Source organism: Panthera pardus, unplaced genomic scaffold, assembly GCF_024362965.1.
Source record: "Panthera pardus isolate Hobbes unplaced genomic scaffold, ASM2436296v1 HiC_scaffold_22, whole genome shotgun sequence".
In the NCBI taxonomy this organism is placed as follows: Eukaryota; Metazoa; Chordata; class Mammalia; order Carnivora; family Felidae; genus Panthera; species Panthera pardus.
In genome coordinates, this window is record NW_026526788.1 from 24,340,986 (window position 1) to 24,359,040 (window position 18,055).

An 18,055-nucleotide genomic window follows, 5' to 3' on the forward strand; every position below is an offset into this window, starting at 1 on the left:
TCAGAAACACACAGTTTTATACAGGATTCTTGCAGTTCCCTAAAGTGTGTACCATGTGATTTGTGGTCAACTCCTGCAGTGTTTTTCTGTCTCCGTCTTCAGTGACACTTCTCCAGGCTGTGCTGCTGCTCAGGAAAGTGGAGAATTAAATGTGAGATTGTGAAAACCTGTCAGTGATTGCTTCCTTCTAGCCGTTGCACTTGGCTTAGTTGCCAAAGAACAGCAGATATGTTCAGTTCTTTACCAGTGTGTGGTACTTGTTGTATTTTTTCTTGCTTTTCTTCCTCCCTCCCTCCCTTCCTTCCTTTCTCTTTCCCTCCCTTCCCTTTCTCTTTTTTCTTTTTCTTCTTCTTCTTCTTTCCAGACAGAGTGCGAGCAGGGGGAGGGGCAGAGAGAGAGGGAATCTCACAGAATCTGAGCTGTCAGCACAGAGCCCGATGCAGGGCTTGAACTTGGGAAAGGTGAGATCATGACCTGAGCCGAAGTCGGACGCTTAACCGACTGAACCACACAGGCTCTCCACTTGTTACATTTTCTTCTACCATTTGTACACTTTACAGAGGCCTTTTTTTGGAATGTGTGTATGTTGGAAAAGTGTTTTTGTTTCTGAAATTGCTGTTTCCCATGTTGTACTTTTCCCTTGCCACCCAGTTCGTATGGGGGCTTCATGTTTTTGTTGGCCAGACAGATAGCATATTTTATACTGCTGTTGACAGAACATGATCCTTTTGATGGTGAAAATAAAATTACTGATTTACATAATTAATAACAAAACCCAATATGTTATTTTATACTTGAGGTTATATAAGTTTCGTCGAAACCAGAGTGCACAGATCTCTACAGAAATGACATTCATGGGGTGCCTGGGTGACCCTGTCTGTTAAACATCCAACTCTGGATTTCGACTCAGGTCATGATCTCGTGTGTGAGTTCTAGCCCCACAATGGACTTTGCACTGACAATGTGGGGCCTGCTTGGGACTCTCTCCCTCCCTGTCTCTTCTGCCCCTCCCCCACTTGCAATCTCTCTTTCAGAATAAATTTAGAAAGAAAGAAATGATATCCAGAGAACAGCCCTAAAAATTAGATGTTGTTACAAAGATGAGGAAGGAGAATACCAAAAATTCATTTTCCCAGAATAGAATCTTGCTGTTTCCAAATATATATATAAACATATATATATAAACATATATATAAACATATATATATATAAACAGCTGTTAATCTTTTGGGGATCCCCGTATACATAACTAGTTGTTTTTCTCTTGCTGCTTTTAAGATTGTCTTTAATTTTTGACAATTATAATGTGTCTTGGTATGGATCTCTTTGGGTTAATTTTGTTTGGGGCTCTATTTGATTCCTGGACCTGATGTGTGTTTTCTTCCCCATGTTAGGGAAGTTTTCAGCTGTTATTTCTTCATGTGAATTTTCTTAGTCTTGATATTTTCCTTAAATAACTATCCTCATCCCCCAATTTTTTTCTTTTGGTGTTTACTTTGGGTGATTTCTGCTACCCTGTCCTGAAGATTGCTGATCTGTTCTTCTGTATCATCTACTCTGTTCTGTATAATGTATTTGTCATTTCTTTTATTGTATTCTTCTGTTCTGATTGATAATTTCTTATATTATGGAGATATTTTTTGTCTCTCTGTTGAAGTTTTATGTTGATTCTTCTCCCAAGTTTGGTGAGCATCTTTATTTACTTTGAACTGTTTATGGGGTAGATTGCTTATCTTTGTTTCATTGAGTTGTTTTTCTAAGGATTTGTCTTTTGTTCTTTCATTTAGAATGTGTGCCTCGGTCTTCTTATTTTGGCTGATTCTCTTTATGTATTAGGGAGTTCAGCTACATCTTGGTCTTGGAGGAGTGGCCTCACATGGGAGATGTCGGGCTCAGAAGCGCAGACCTCCCTAGTCGCCTGTGTGGCCCGCACGCACCCTCTTTTTGTGGTGGGGCCATGACTGTTGTCTTTAAAGACCCAGTTGTCTTTAACAAAATCAGGGGTTCTACTGAATTGCAAACATAGTATGTAAATTTTAAGTGTTATAAAGTTATTTAGAAAGGAGGATCTTGGGATTATATTCATTGGAGATTACTAAAGAGACTTAAATGTTAAATGACACCTTTCCTTCTGTGTGATAGGCTCATCTGTCACTGGAATTGCAAAGGGACAGCCACATGAAACAGCTCCTCCTCATCCAGGAGAGGTGGAAAAGGGCCAAGCGGGAAGAGAGACTGAAAGCCCAACAGAGCACAGACAAGGATGCGGCCGCCCAGCTCCAGGCCCCGCACAAACCCCCTTCTGAGGATGCAGAGGGCCAGAGCCCCCTTCTCTCTGAGAAATACAGCCCTTCCACGGAGAAACATCTGCCTGAAATCCAGGGGGTCTTTGACAGGGATCCAGACACACTGCTGTTTTTACTTCAGCAGAAGAGGGAGCCGGCAGAGCCGTGCATTGGAAGCAAAGCCCCCAAGGACGACAAGACAATCATAGAGGAGCAGGCTACCAAGATCGCAGATTTGGAGAGGCACGTCGAATTCCTCGTGGCTGAGAACGAAAGGTTAAGGAAAGAAAACAAACAACTAAAGGCTGAAAAGGCCAGACTTCTAAAAGGCCCAGTAGAAAAGGAGCTGGATGTGGATGCCGATTTTGTAGAAAAGTCAGAGTTGTGGAGCTTGCCACCACATTCGGAAACTGCCACAGCCTCTCCCACCTGGCAGAAGTTTTCAGCGAATACCGGCAAAGCCAAGGATATCCCCATACCCAACCTTCCTCCCTTGGATTTTCCGTCTCCAGAACTTCCCCTTATGGAGCTCTCTGAGGATATTCTGAAAGGATTTATGAATAATTAAAATGAAAGGCCATAAAGGAGCTGAGAAGAAAGGACAAAATAATAGAATAGTAGTTGATCCAGAAAAAAAAAAGGGAAAACCACACGCAAGGGTGATTCCAGAGATGCTTCGTCGTCTGGCGCACTGTGGGAAGAAGCGTCGCCGGGACTTGGGAAACAGTCACTGTGAAGTTTGTCATGTCCGATTGACTGACTCCAGCTGATTCCAGACTTGGCAGACACTAGACTCTCGGAGGTTCACTTTCTCCTGATACAAACCAAATGGCTACCTGGAATAACTTTTTCAAGCAACAGTTATTTTTCTTATCTTCAGGGTTAAAATGTATAAAAGTATGTTATGTATAATTAATCTATAATGCCATAAATGATAATGCAAAAACCTAAATAATATGGTGGCCCGAGGGGCCGCCTTGTGTTTGAAACATGCTTTCTATCATGCATTGACTGTATGCATTTTGTTATGCACATTTCGTTTGTTGAATAAGGCGTGTGAGACACACCTTTCTTGATGAAACTGTGCCACACTTTGCACTACTCACGACATAATGAGAACCTCAAGACTATCAGGAGAAATATTTAAATTTCCATTTTATGAAGAAAGGAACCAAATTGTTAGTTATGCTTTTAAAAAAAAAAAATTACCGGTTTACATAATTAATCAGGGTGCATTTTAAGTTCTAACTTTTTTGTTTATCGTTTAAATGTATCATTTGAAAATACTAAGGAAATATCCTTTACTGATGCATGAGTGGAAGTAATGGTAGTTGACAGTGTTTGATTGTAAGAGATCAATAAAGTAATTGTGTTTTATACCTTTGTTGAATGTGTTGGTAGTTTAAAATTTTTTTTTTTAATGTTTATTCATTTTCGAGAGACAGAGACAGAGCATGAGCGGGGAAGGGGCAGAGAGAGGGAGACTCGGAATCCGAAGCAGGCTCCAGGCTCTGAGCTGTCAGCACAGAGCCCAACGTGGGGCTCGAACCCACGAACTGCGAGATCATGACCTGAGCCGGAGCCAGACGCTCAACCGACTGAACCGCCCAGTCGCCCCAAATGTGTTGGTAGTTTAAAGGCACGTTTTGTATGGTTTCTCTGTTGTAAATCCTGAAGATGAATTTGAAGAGATTCAGCCAATGACAAACGACTCTGGTATGTTAAAGTTGTTCTCCGTTGTTGCAGTCTGTTGTTGCAGTTTCACAACTGAGGTGAAAGAGCATAAGGAAGGTCCTGAGGTTTAAATGTGTGCCTGGCCGCCTGGACAGTGCTCAGTTGCAGGCGGCTATCCCCGGGTCCCTGCCACCAGCCAGGGCACGGTGGTTGGGGAGCACCACGCGGGCGCGGTCCCACCGCTGCAGTAGGAGTGGGGGTGGGGTGAAAGTGAAACGTCTGGGTACAGACCATGGGGGGTGTTTAAAGCATGGACTTGGCTTATTGTGTGCGATTGTGGGAGGGACAGACAGATGGACCAGCGCGCCACACTGCCTTAGAGACTGGGTCAGGGACTGCTGGGTTGAGGGTGGGATGGGGCTCACACATGGGGTGATGAAACTAGCAGAAGTAGGAGGAGTCCAGGTGACTGTGCCAAGGCCCCATTTGTTCAGGTCTCATCTTGCTGCAGATGAAAGCAAAAATAAGCTAGCTTCTTACGAGTAAGACTTCTATTCTCTGTTAAAAGTTATGTCAGTTTGGGGGCGCCTGGGTGGCTGTCGCTTAGGCATCTGACTTTGGCTCAGGTCATGATCCCATAAACCGTGGTTTTATCACCCACATCGGGTGAGCCCCACTTCTCTCTCTCTCTCCCTCTCTGTCCCTCGTCGGATTCTCTCTCCCCCCCACCCCCTCTCTGCCCTTTGCTCACTTGCGTCCTCTCTCAAAATACAATAAAATGTTATGTCAGTTTGTCCATCTCAGTGTTGGAATATCCCAGACTCTGACTTATCAAACTTCAGATTTAAAAGTTTGTGCCTCAGATAAACTTATGAGTCTTGATATTTGTCTCTGAAAAACGAGGTTGGTAGGGCACCTCTTTGGCTCAGTCAGGTAAGCGTCGGATTCTTGCTTTTGGCTCAGGTCATGATCTTGTGGCTAGTGAGTTTGAACCCCACGTTGGGCTCTGCACTGGCAATGCAGAGCCTGCTTGGGATTCTCTCTCCCTCCCCCCCCCCCCCATCTCTCTCTGTGCCGCCCCTGCTTGTGCGCTCTCAAAATAAATAAAATGAGCCTGGTTGTATTTTGACAGGAGCCCTTTGTAAGCCCTGCTCCTTTTCCACCAGCAGTGTCTCCCTTGCTCCCTTCCCTCTTTCTCCATCAGCAGTGTGGCCCATGCTTATCAGAACCCCATTCTGACCATCTCCGAAAAGTACATGCTTAATGGACTTCTTCACTTGTTCTGAAGCTCCTACACCAGTTAATTTACTCTTCAATCTGGTTAAATTTTGTGTTTGAATCTTAACATCTGTTGTCTTTTGACCAACACAACTTGGCACCTCTGGGGCATCCTAGCGGTGTCTTCCACTGACTAATTAAATAAAAACACATGGCCATCTCCTCTGGGGTTTCCAGGTGTTCTTGTGTCTTCTGTTTGGCTTAAGGCACCGCATGGGATTTAGGAATAGCCTGTTTCCACTAAATGGCAAGGCATTACGCTTGTACGGGAAGCTGAGTGGGCTCCTGTACTAACTTACTTAGTTGGTGGCCTCTCACTATTGAACCCAGATGGCTAGCTGGATGTTAGAAGGCCCGGAAGGTGCTCAGGTTTGGCTTTTGCAGAATGATAAACATTTCTTTCAGAAATTAAGTGGTAAGTCTTAGCTGTCCTGCCATGGTAACCACAGGTAACCTCTAGTTCCTGGAAACCATGCGTAAGAGAAAAGAGAACAAGAAACTATTTCCAAGATCGTTTCTTCAAAGCCATTGTTTATCCCTCATGTTTTATCAAGGTTATTGAAAATATTTTGTCTCTAAATCCATTCAAAATGTTAAGTACATTATCTGCTTTTAACCCTTTGTAGGTACTATTTCATGTATTTTGGATGTCAATTTTTAAAGCCTTTAAGACCTATTACCTCATAATGAAACAAATTGAGGTCCAGAAGGTCATGACCTACCTGCAGTTTTCTACCAGCTTGGAGACAGAGCCAAGAGTGAAGTGGTTTGACAGTCCTGGGCTGTTGTTACGGGGCCACAGGGGGATGAGTTCTCCTACTGTGGCTAGTGACCCGGACGTTCCCATTCCTCTTCAGGTACTTCCCAAGGACAAGTTGGGGACCACCTGCTGAAGGTTGTTGGTCCTTACACTCCATTGTGAAAAGCCTGTCTCCATTTCCTGTGGTGTCCCTTTTCATCCGTGCAGGGTTGTGATTAAAGTGTTGTTTTAGATGGTGAAGAATACAAGTGTGAGGCAGTTGGCCATAGGATGTTTATAATATACATGAAGAGTCCAGGCTTTCATGAACTGTAACAACAGTAGCTATTGTTGGATCATTCTAGACCAGTAGACTATAAATGTAAACATCAAAAGTGATCATTACTATATTTTGTCATAATCCCAGCATAGCTGAATTGGAGACCTCTGCGGGAGCAAATGGTATAGTTTGAAAAAGGAGAGCCTCTTCAAGATTCGCCTATTTTGCCACAGTTGGAATAGTGTCCTTGAAAAGTCACTGCTGAGCAAGCAGTGCCATCTAGTGGACGGTGAGGAACTTTTCTGGTTCTCGTTGGGTCAAAAGGGGAGTGTGGGCTGCAGTTAGGAACTCCTTAACTGGTCACTAGTAAATACCTCATATTTAAATACTCTTCTAATAGTAAATATTCTCTTATTCAAGTCGTTTGTAGATATGCATAGGCAAAAAGGGAAAGAAAGCCTCAATTTAAATCAGATATTTAACAAACACCCTCTTCTGCCACTAAACCTGTAAGGTAGCTGGTGCAGCCTTCATGGAAGATGGAATGTGACCAGAGGATGGGGAAATGGCTTCCTCCATAGGGAACAGCATGAACAGTATGGAGTCCGAAATGGGAAAGAGGAACTGTAAGCTTGGTCACAGTCAAATCCTGGCAAGGCACGTGAGGAAATCTGGTGGAGGCTCACACAGATTGTCCGCTCATTTCCTAATGATGAGGGGGCTGGGATCAGGTCCTGGTCTTGAGGAGTGGAAAATATTTGGAATATGCTCCCAAGATTAGGACTGCTCAGGAGCCAAAAGGATCTCAGAGAAGCTGGGCTCAATTTTTGTGGTTCTTAGCTTGCTTCTCCATTGTAGATGTTAAATTGGGAAAAGAGGGTTGGGTTCTTGGTGTGACATAGGACAAAAAGTGAAGGAATCAAGGATACAAATGAAAATATAGGTTTTTTTTTTCCCCATTAATGTTTATTTTTGAGAGGGAGAAAGCAGGGGAGGGGCAGAGAGAGAGAGGGGGACAGAGGATCTGAAGGGGGCTCTGTGCTGACAGCAGAGAGCCCGATGCAGGGCTTCAACTCATGAACTGTGAGATCGTGACCTGAGCCAAAGTCAGATGCTTAACCAACTGAGCCACTCAGGTGCCCCCAAGTGAGAATGTCTTTAGTATCAACAAACAGTCCAAGATGTACAAAAGATGTAAGACAGGTTAGATGATTAGGGAGCATAGTAGGATTGAAGTACTAAAGTCTCAGAAGGGATTCCCAAAGGCAAAGGATACTTTCTAGAAAGAAAGGTTGTAGTCTGAAAAAGGGGTTCTTGGTTTGAGGAACCAGACTTTTAGCTCTATGCTCCCTTGAAGTTGGTTCCCCAAAGAAAAATTTTGCTGCTGAGGGTTATTATAAAGAACCAGAGCCTCTCTGTTGCCACCGTACATCTTTTGTTGGCTTACAAATTTTTTTTTTAATGTTTATTCATTTTTGAAAGACAGTGTGTGAGCAGAGGAGGGGCAGAGAGAGACACAGAATCCAAAGCAGGCTCCAGGCTCAGAGCTGTCAGCACAGAGCCCGATGTGGGGCATGAACTCACAAACTGTGAGATCATAACCTAGCTGAAGTCGGATGCTTAACCGACTGAGTCACCCAGGTGCCCCTTTTGTTGGCTTTAGATCAGATGAATACCCTGTTCTTATGAGAAAATAGCTGCTCACAGGGAGGGGCCTATTTGAAACAGATGTTAACCTCTGCCCCCAAACCCTTTAGTTTCAGGGTTAAAACTAAATATGGATGCAGCAAGAAATTGAGTGGGACAAGGGTCATAGACCCATTTTCATCTTTAGGTAGTTTTCATTTATTTAAAAAGCCAACACTTTGGGGCGCCTGGGTGGCGCAGTCGGTTAAGCGTCCGACTTCAGCCAGGTCACGATCTCGCGGTCCGTGAGTTCGAGCCCCGCGTCAGGCTCTGGGCTGATGGCTCGGAGCCTGGAGCCTGTTTCCGATTCTGTGTCTCCCTCTCTCTCTGCCCCTCCCCCGTTCATGCTCTGTCTCTCTCTGTCCCAAAAATCAATAAAAAAAAAAAAAAAAAGTTGAAAAAAAAAATTAAAAAAAAAAAAAGCCAACACTTTGAGGGCTGCCTGGGTAGCTTGGTTAAGCATCTGTTGATTTTGGCTCAGGTCATGATCTCCTGTTTCATAAATTTGAGCCCCATGTCAGGCTCTGTGCTGATGGTGAAGAGCCTGCTTGAGATTCTCCCTCTCCCTCTCTCTGCCCCTCCCCTGTTCACTTGTGCAGGTGTATACATACTCTCTAAAATAAAAAATAAACCAACACTTTTGGGTAATGTAAATTCCAGAAGGACCTTTGTTCCATTCTTTAGAGTTGATGGACACTTCTGGGGAAGACAGCAGAATGGGAGGATTTTAAGCACACTTGTCAACCTAAGGAGCTCCACACTGAGACACATAGTAATTAAAATAGTAAAAAGTAGTGATAAGGGGAGAACTTTAAAAGCAGCAAAAGAAAAGTTACATACAAGCCCATAAGGTTATCTGATTTTTCAACAAACTTTTCAGGCCAGGAGGGAGTGGCATGATGTATTCAAAATGTTGAAAGAAAAAAAATGCAGCCAAGAATTCTCTATCCAGCAAGGCCATCATTCAGAATGGAAGGAGGGATAGAGATTCCCAGACTAACAAAAGTTAAAGGAATTAATGACCACTAAACCAGCCCTACAAGAAATGTTAATGGGGACTCTTTGGGTAGAAAGGAAAGACCATAGGTAGGAGGAAGTAGCATAAAAGCAGTAAAATTTTACCTATAAAAATCAGTTAAGGGATTCACAAAATAAAAGGATGTAAAGTATGACAGCAAACATTTGAAACATGAGGGTGGTATGAGTAAAGAATGGGTTCAAACTTAGGTGACTGTCGGCTTAATATGGACTGCTATATGCATAAGATGTTACATATGAACCTAATGGAAGCCACAAATTAAAAACGAGTAACAGATATACAAAAAATAAAAAGAAAGGAATCCAAGCGTATCACTAAAGGCCAGCACACTTAGAACAGATCAAGAGAAGAAAGGAACAGAGAAGAACTATAAAAACCATGAAACAAGTAACAAAATGGCAATAAGTTCATGCCTATCAAAAATTACTTTGAATGTAGATGCACTAAATGCTCCAATCAAAAGACAGCGTGATGGAACGGATAAAAAACAAGATCTATTTTTATGTTGCCTATGAGAGACTCAGTTCAGACTTAAGGCACATGCAGATTGAAAGTGAAGAGATGGAAAAGCATTTATTATGCCAATGGAAGTGAAGAAAAAAGCCAACGGAGCAATTCTTATATCAGACAAAATAGACTTTAAAACAAAGACTATAAGAAGAGACAAAGACGGACATAAGTGAAACAATCCAACAAGAAGATATAATAGTAAATATTTATGCACCTAACATGAGGGCAGCCAAGCATATGAAGCAGATAATAAAAATAAAGGAGGTAATTGATAATAACACATTAATAGTAAGGGGGTTTAATAAACCCCACTTACATCAATGGATAGATCATCCAAACAGAAAACCAACAGGGACATAGTGGCTTTGAATGACACATTGGACCAGATGGATCTGACAGATACATTCAGAATATTCCATCCTAAAACAGCAGAATACACATTCTTTTCAAATGCATATGGAACAGTCTCATCACCTATTAGACCACAAAACAAGTCTCAACAAACTCAAAAAGATCAGAGTCATACCATGCATCTTTTCCAACCATAACACTATGAAACTAAAAATCAACCACAAGAAAAATTCTGGAGAGAACAGATACATAGAGGTTAAATAACATGCTACTAAGCAATGAATGGGTCAACCAAGAAATCAAAGAGGAAATTAAAAAATACACGGAGACAAAATAGAAACCAAAATACAGCAGTCCAACATCTTTGGGATGTAGCAAAAGTGGTTCTAAGTGGGAAGTTTATAGAAATACAGATCTGCCTCAAGAAGAAAAATCTCAAACAACCCAATCTTACATCTAAAGGAGCTAGAAAAAGAACAAAACCCAAAAGCAGGAAGGAAATAATAAAGATGAGAGCAGGAATAAGCAAAATAGAAACTAAAAAAAACAAAAACAAAATCCAAAAAGATAAAAAAAATCAGGATCTAGTTCTTTCAAAAGATCAACAAAATTGATAAAACTTTAGCCAGACCACTAAAGAGAGAGAAAGAGAGGAGAGAGAGAGGAGAGACTCAAAATCAGAAATAGGAGAGGGGCACCTAGGTGGTTCAGTTGGTTGAGCATGTGACTCTTGATTTGGGCTTGACTCAAGATATCACCATCTGGAGATTGAGCCCCATGTCAGGCTCTGTGCTGACAGCACAGAGCTTGCTTAGGATTCTCTCTCTCCCCCTTTCTCTTTGCCCCTCCCCTGTTTGCATGCTCTCTCTCAAAATAAATAAACACTTGGGGAAAAAAAAGAAAGAGGAGAAATAACACTACAGAAATACAAAGGATTATAAAAGAGTACAAAAAATTATATGCCAACAAATTGGACAACCTAGAAGAAATGGGTAAATGTCTAGAAATAACATAACTTCCCAAAACTGAATCAGGAAGAAAGTGAACAGACCAATTACCAACAATGAAATTGAATCAGATGGCTTTACAGGTGAATTCTACCAAATATTTAATGAAGAGTGAATATGTATTCTTCTCAAACTATTCCAAAAAATAGAAGAGGAAAAATGAAATCTTCCAAATTCATTTTATAAGGCCCACATTACCCTGATACTATAAAAACACTACAAAAAGAGAACTACAGGCCAGTCTGTCTCATGAACACAGATGCAAAAGTCCTCAACAAAATTTAGCAACCCAAATTCAACAATACATTAAAAAAAATCACTCACCATGATCAAGTGGAATTTGTTCCCAGGATGCAAGGGTGGTTAAATATTCACAAATCAATGTGGTAAATAACATCAACAAGAGAAAGGATGAAAACCATATAACCATTTCAATTGATGCAGAAAAAGTATTTGACAGAGAACAACATCCACTCATGATGAAAATCCTCAACAAAGTAGGTTTAGAGGGAACATACCTCAACATAATAAAGGCCATATATGAAAAACTGACAGCTAACATCATCCTTAATGGTGAAAACCTGAGAGCTTTTCCCCTAAGGTCAGGAATAAGACAAGGATGTCCACTCTCATTAAACTTTTATTCATCATAGAACTGGAAATCCTAGCCACAGTAACCAGACAAGACAAAGGAATAAAATGCATCTAAATTGGTAAGGAAGAAATAAAAGTTTCACTATTTTCAGATGACATGATATTACATATAGAACACCCTAAAAACTCTAACAAAAAAGGTACCAGAACCTAATAAATGAATTCAATAAGGTCACAAGATACAAAAATCAATATACAGAAATTTCTATACCCTAATAATGAAGTAGCAGAAAGACAAATTAATAATCCCATTTACAATATCACCAAAAATAATAAAATACCTAGAATATGCTTAACCAAAAACGTCAAAGACCTGTACTGTGAAAACTATAAGACCCTAATGAAAGACACTGAAGATGATTCAAACAAATGGAAAGATATTCCATGCTCATGGACTGGAAAAACAAATATTGTTAAAATGTCCATACTACTCAAAGTAACCTACAGACTTAATGCAATCCTTATCAAAATACCAACAGCATTTTCCGTAGAACTAGAACAAAAAATCCTACAACTTACAGGGAACCACGAAAGACCCCGAAGAGCCAAAGCAATCTTGAAAAAGAAGAACAAAGCTGAAGGTATCACAATCCAGATTTCAAGAAATACTACAAAGCTGTAGTAATCAGTATGGTACTGGCACAATAGACACATAGATCAATGGGACAGAACAGAGAGCCCAAAAATAAACTCAGGATTAAATGGTCAATTAATCTTTGACAAAGGAGGCAAAAATATGCAACGAGAAAAAGTCTCCTCAGCAAATGGTGTTGGGAAAACTGGACAGCTCGACGCAAAAGAATGAAACTTTCCTACACCATACACAAAATAAACTCAAAATGGACTAAGGACCTAAATGTGACACCTGAAACCATAAAAATCTTAGAAGAGAACACAGTAATGTCTCTGACACTGGCTGTAACCACATTTTTCTTAAAAAAAAATTTTTTTTTTACATTTATTTATTTTTGAGAAACAGAGTGAGACAAAGTGTGAGTGGGGGAGGGGCAGAGAGAGAAGGAGAGGGGCAGAGAGAGAAAGAGACACAGAATCCGAAGCAGGCTCCAGGCTCTGAGCAAGCGGTCAGCACAGAGCCCGATGTGGGGCTCGAACCCACAAACTGTGAGATCATGACCTGAGCCGAAGTCGGATGCACAACCGACTGAGCCACCCAGGTGCCCCTATAACCATAACCACATTTTTCTAGATAGATCTCCTGAGGCAAGGGAAACAAAAGCAAACAAACTATTGGGACTACAACAAAATAAAAATCTTCTGCACAGTATAGGAAACAACCAACAAAACTAGGCTAACTGAATGGGAAAAGACATTGTAAATGACATATTCAATAAAGGGTTAGTATCCAAAATATATAAAGAATTTACACAACCCAACATGAGAAAAGCAAATAATCCAATTACAAAATGAGCAGAAGACCTGAACGGACATTTCTCTAACGAAAACATAAGATGGACAACAGTCACATGAAAAGATGCTCAACATCATTCATCGTCAGGGAAAAGCAAATCAAAACCATAGTCAGATATCACCTCCCATCATATTGCAAAGAATGGCTAAAATAAAAAAACACAAGAAACAACAAGAGTTGGCAAGGATGTGGAGAGAAAGGAACCCTCTTGCACTGTTGGTAGGAATGCAAACTAATATGGCCACTGTGGAAAACAGTATGGAGGTTCCTCAAAATATTAAAAATAGAACTACCATATGATCCAGTAATTCCACTACTGGGTATTTACCTCCAAAGTACAAAAACACTAATTTGAAAAGATATATGTGCCCCTATGTTTACTGCAGCATTATTTACAATAGCCAAATTACAGAAGCAGCCCAAGTTGCATGGATAGATGATGGATAAAGATGTGGTGTATGTATACAATGGACTATTACTCAGCCATAAAAAGGAATGAAATCTTGCCATTTGCGACTACACAGATGAATCAAGGGAGTATAAATCTAAGTAAAATAAGTCAAAGAAAAATAGCATGATTTCACTCATGTGGAATTAATCAACAAAGAAAAAAGAGACAAACCAAAAAGACTCTTGACTATAGAAAAGTGACAGTTACCAGAGGGGAGGTGGGTGGGAGGATGGGTGAAACAGGTGAGGGTGAAACTTACTGTGATGAGAACTGAATTATAGAACTGTCGGATCACTCTACTGTACGCCTGAAACAGAACACTATGTTAACTATAATGAAGTTAGAATTACACAATTTTTAAAAAAAAGTTGTAGAGAATACTTGAGGTATTTGTTGAATTTTTGAAAAGAGGCTCATATTATTGGAAGACTGGTGACAGAATGAACAGGCTCACAATTCAAGACAGAGAGACTTGGACTTTGACTATTTGTTTTTAATCTATTATTTATTTTAAACATTTTTTTTAGAAGTGCCTGGGTGGCTCAGTCAGTTGAGCATCCGACTCTTGATTTTGGATGAGGTCACGATCCCAGGGGATTGAAACCTGCGTTGGCCTCTGTGCTGCCGTGCTGGGTGCAGAACCTGCTTGATTCTCTCTCCCCATTTGTCCCTCTCCCCTGCTCACGTATGCTCTCTCTAAAATTAAAAAAATAAGAGTAATCTCTAAAACCCCACGTGGGGCTCAAACTCAAGACACTGAGATTAAGAGTTGCATGTTCTAACAACTGAGCCAGCCAAGTGCCCCCATCTTTGGCTATTTTTAAATGCTATTTTTCATTGTCTTTTTGTGGTTATGTAGTGGTGAATCTGTGGGTTTACAACACCGCTAGAAATATTTAGCTTAAAAGTTAGAATGGCATAGTACCTGCTTTGGGTGAACTCGAGCCTTTATTCAGGCTCCATACTCTTCCCTGTCTGCTGCTTGCAAATCTGTCCCAACATAAATTTATAGGAAACAATTTGAGCACGATGTGAACTTTATGTTTAAGGGGCAATTTTGCCTGCAAGAAAAACTTAAGTGAACACAGAAAACTGCATCATCTGAACCTTCATGCTGGTGCTGAGCCACACCTTTCCATCCATCCACACCTGGTATTACACCTTCCCCTCTAATTCCACACAACCCTTCTTCCAACACGGCACAGTATTTCTCACCAAGCAGCAACCCTTCCGATGCCCATTTCCAATGCAAATTTCTACTCTTTCTTCTTTAGGGTAAAGTGCCATTTATTTTATAGTGTTAACCTATTCTTAAATATTTAACATGTTAAGACACTGCTGCCTCACTTTAAAAAATTTTTTTTTCATATTTATTTTTGAGACACAAGAGAGAGTGCAAGAGCGAGTGTGGGGGGTGGGGGTGGGGTGGGGGGGCTCCAGGCTCCAAGCTGTCAGCACAGAGCCCAATGTGGGGCTTGAACTCACCAACCATGAGGTCATGACCTGAGCTGAAGTCGGACACCCAACCGACTGAGCCATCCAGGTGCTCCTGCCTCACTTTTTAAAACGTGTCACTGGTAAGTTTTTCAATGTTATGCCCAAATCCTTGTTTTTCCTCCTTTAAAAGTCCTGTGGTTTTCACCAGCATAGTGCAGGGGTTTTTAGGAACTGATTGGAAAAAAGTTTGCTAACAAAACATCAGCATTGATCTTGTACTCCCCGCCGCCGCCCCTGTATTCTTTACTAGCTTGGTAGGACCTCTGAATCAGTTACCATCCTATGTTGGCAGAGGACCATGCTGGCTCTCCACCTTGTTTTGCACTTCTTCATTTTGGTTTGTTCACCGACCCAGCCCCCCAAATCGTTTCATCATCTGTCAAACCTGGGGTCAAAGACCAGGGGACAGGAGCGCATTGTTGGGCTCATTTGTCCTGGGAAGGTACCTCCTCTCAAAATGGGAGTCCAGCTGTGACCCACACATACAACACACCATTCTTGATTTGCCCCTCCACTGACCCCAGGGCTGAGGTCTTTTTGGTAAGACAAGACAGAAAAGACAGGCAATCCTCCAGGCTTAAGGGCAGCTGGTTGGCTCATTTACAGACAACTGAGTGAACAGCTTAAGTCAGCTGTGAAAATCTCTCCAGTCAGGAAAGGGAACCCACTTTGTGTGCAGCCAGTGACCTGGGGCTCGCCAACATTTCATTTTTGTTTGAAAGGAACTTTGCTTTCATTAAAAGAACCAGATTTCTGTGAGAGCCAAACTACATACTACTCGGTTGGAAGGTGTCACTATCAAGGTTAATTACTGTGAAACCAGGTATGTCATAACTTGAGTCTGAATCTTGGCCACTTGCTACATCCCAGGATTCATAGTGCACAGTATACTGAATAGCTGTAGAATGGTAATTAAGTAATTTTCTTTTTTCCCCCCTCTTCCATGGCCAGCATTCCTGATCTGATCTGGGAGATGATCTTTGATAGGTTGGCATTTAGGAATAGAAGATGCTAAAAAACAAACAAACAAAAAAACAAAAGCAAAAAAAACGGGGGAGGGGCAGCACCTGGGTGGCTCAGGTCATGATCTTGCATTTCGCGGGGTCGGGCTCTGTGCTGACAGCTCAGAGACTGAAGCCTGCTTCAGGTTCTGTGTCTTCCTCTCTCTCTGCCCCTCCCCTGCTTGTGCTCTCTCAACAATAAATGTTAAAAAAAAAAAAAAAAAATGCCAAATTTACATCACTGTATATGTACACACACAGAACAAAGGTATGAGAGCACATTTTTCTTCTGAAGCTCACTAATCTTACACAGATATCACCAAACCCATATTCCATCTATCAAAGGGAAGCATCAAGAACGACACATTTTATGGGTGTTCCAATCCCAGAATGTGCTGGGCAGAAGGGAAATGGGTTTGGACTCATGTAAATCATTAGTCAGGAAAAAGAATTCAAATTCAAGTCCAAATTAAAGTAAAATGGGAGGGATCTAAATATTCAGCACAAGTTTCCCTGTATAGTCTCTTTGAAGATTATTTTACACGTTTATATTATGTACTCCATCACTGTCTGGAGGAAACGGACATGCTCAGATGGTTTCATATGTGAGAAGCATCTGAGCTAACCAAAAGGATGAAGGAAACAAGCTAAGTGGGCAGAGGAATCGCTCCACCAGGGATGTGACCGGTAAAACAACTCACAGCATTCCAAAAAGTCACGTCTTTAATGATGAGAGCGTTATAGTCCACTCTCTCCACCCTGCCTTACCAAGAATTAGGTCACTAGCATGGAATTCAGACCATGGATAGAATACTTGTATCAGATGAGTTTGTTTTGAAAGAAGCCACACTGCCAGGCTTGACCTGCCTTAGTTTCAGCCTCTCTTGTAGGGGTTGTAGTACGGTTAAAAGGTGGCTCAAACAACAGCAAAAGCAGCAAAACCTTTTGAAACCTTTTGGAAAAAAGTCACAAGACTTTAGGTTCTTGGCAGACTTTAGGGAGCAGCAGGCAGTCTACTCTAGAATTAATATCTTGGGCTTGAAATTAATTTCACATCAAAATTAAATCAGATGGGACTTTTGAAAGTGTTAAGCAGCAAATACCATTTAAATGAACCGAAACATGTTTAAAAAAATAGAAGATTCACATTATCATTTGAACGATTCCTCAGCCCAGTGTTTCTAGCCAAGTAGTCGTCACCCATCCCATTAACCCCTGCGTCACGTGGGACATTAATGTGACCCGTAACCTCATACTCCTGGCTGAATATTGCCTGGAGTAGGTGACATCATAGCCCACAGGGAGTTAAAAGATGGTACACATAGGGGCACCTGGGTGGCTCAGTCATGATCCTGCGGTTCAGGAGTCTGAGCCCCGCACTGGGTTGTGTGCTGATAGCTCAGAGCCTGGAGCCTGCTTTGGATCTGTCTTCTCTCTCTGTCCTTCCCCCACTTGCACACCCTCTCTCAAAAATACAAATTAACATTAAAAAAAATTAACGATGGTAGATATAAACAAAGCAACTTGCATGGTCACAACTTGGGCTACTTACTACTTTTTTCTTTTTAACTATGTGCTTTCAAATGAGAAGAAAAGGCTGTCCCCTTCAGTATCCTGCAGGTGTCAGTGGAGGATGACGTATTTCCAGGAACATTCAAATGGATAGGTCTATGTGAGCCTCAGAGTAACCAACTGGTAATAGCTATTAAAACGAAGACTCCGAATTAAAGCAACTTACCAAGGCCACACAGTAAGTAGCAGAACTCATATTCGACCTAGACTGGCTGACTGTAGGCCACTGTGTCCCCTGTCTTCCTCCCACCCCCAAAACTATCTTATCAGCTAGCTCTGTGGTGAAACACACTTACTTGAAACTGATCACATACGCGCATAATCATGGCTTTAAAAGTTCACATATGCATTCTTCTTTCAGTGAAAATGTGTTCATAGATAACAAATAGTAGTTACCGGTATTCCTTTTTTCAGTTGTGCCATAGGACAAATGAGTTGAGGCACTTGTGATGGCCCATAAAGTCTAAAGAAAAGCACAAAACTTATAAAACAAAGGAAAAATGTCCTAGAAGAGAACATTGTAAGAAAATGCTTAGTAGTCATCATGATGATGAATCCTTGGTAGTATGCACATCATAAAAGGAAGAACTCTGGAACACGCC

At 41.3% G+C, this 18,055-nt stretch overlaps 1 protein-coding gene across 3 annotated transcripts in view; it reads left to right on the plus strand.

The window, feature by feature from the left end:
• The window catches only part of NRBF2 (nuclear receptor binding factor 2), a 35,129-nt gene extending 31,460 nt beyond the window's left edge, over nt 1–3,669 (plus strand). For all 3 annotated transcript variants that reach the window (XM_019444294.2, XM_019444295.2, XM_053910335.1), the window contains one exon: nt 2,143–3,669. In XM_019444294.2, coding sequence (XP_019299839.2) covers nt 2,143–2,853 — 711 coding nt within the window. In that variant the 3' untranslated portion in view covers nt 2,854–3,669. The remainder of the gene's footprint in view (nt 1–2,142) is intronic.
• Nucleotides 3,670–18,055: the final 14,386 nt, after the last annotated feature.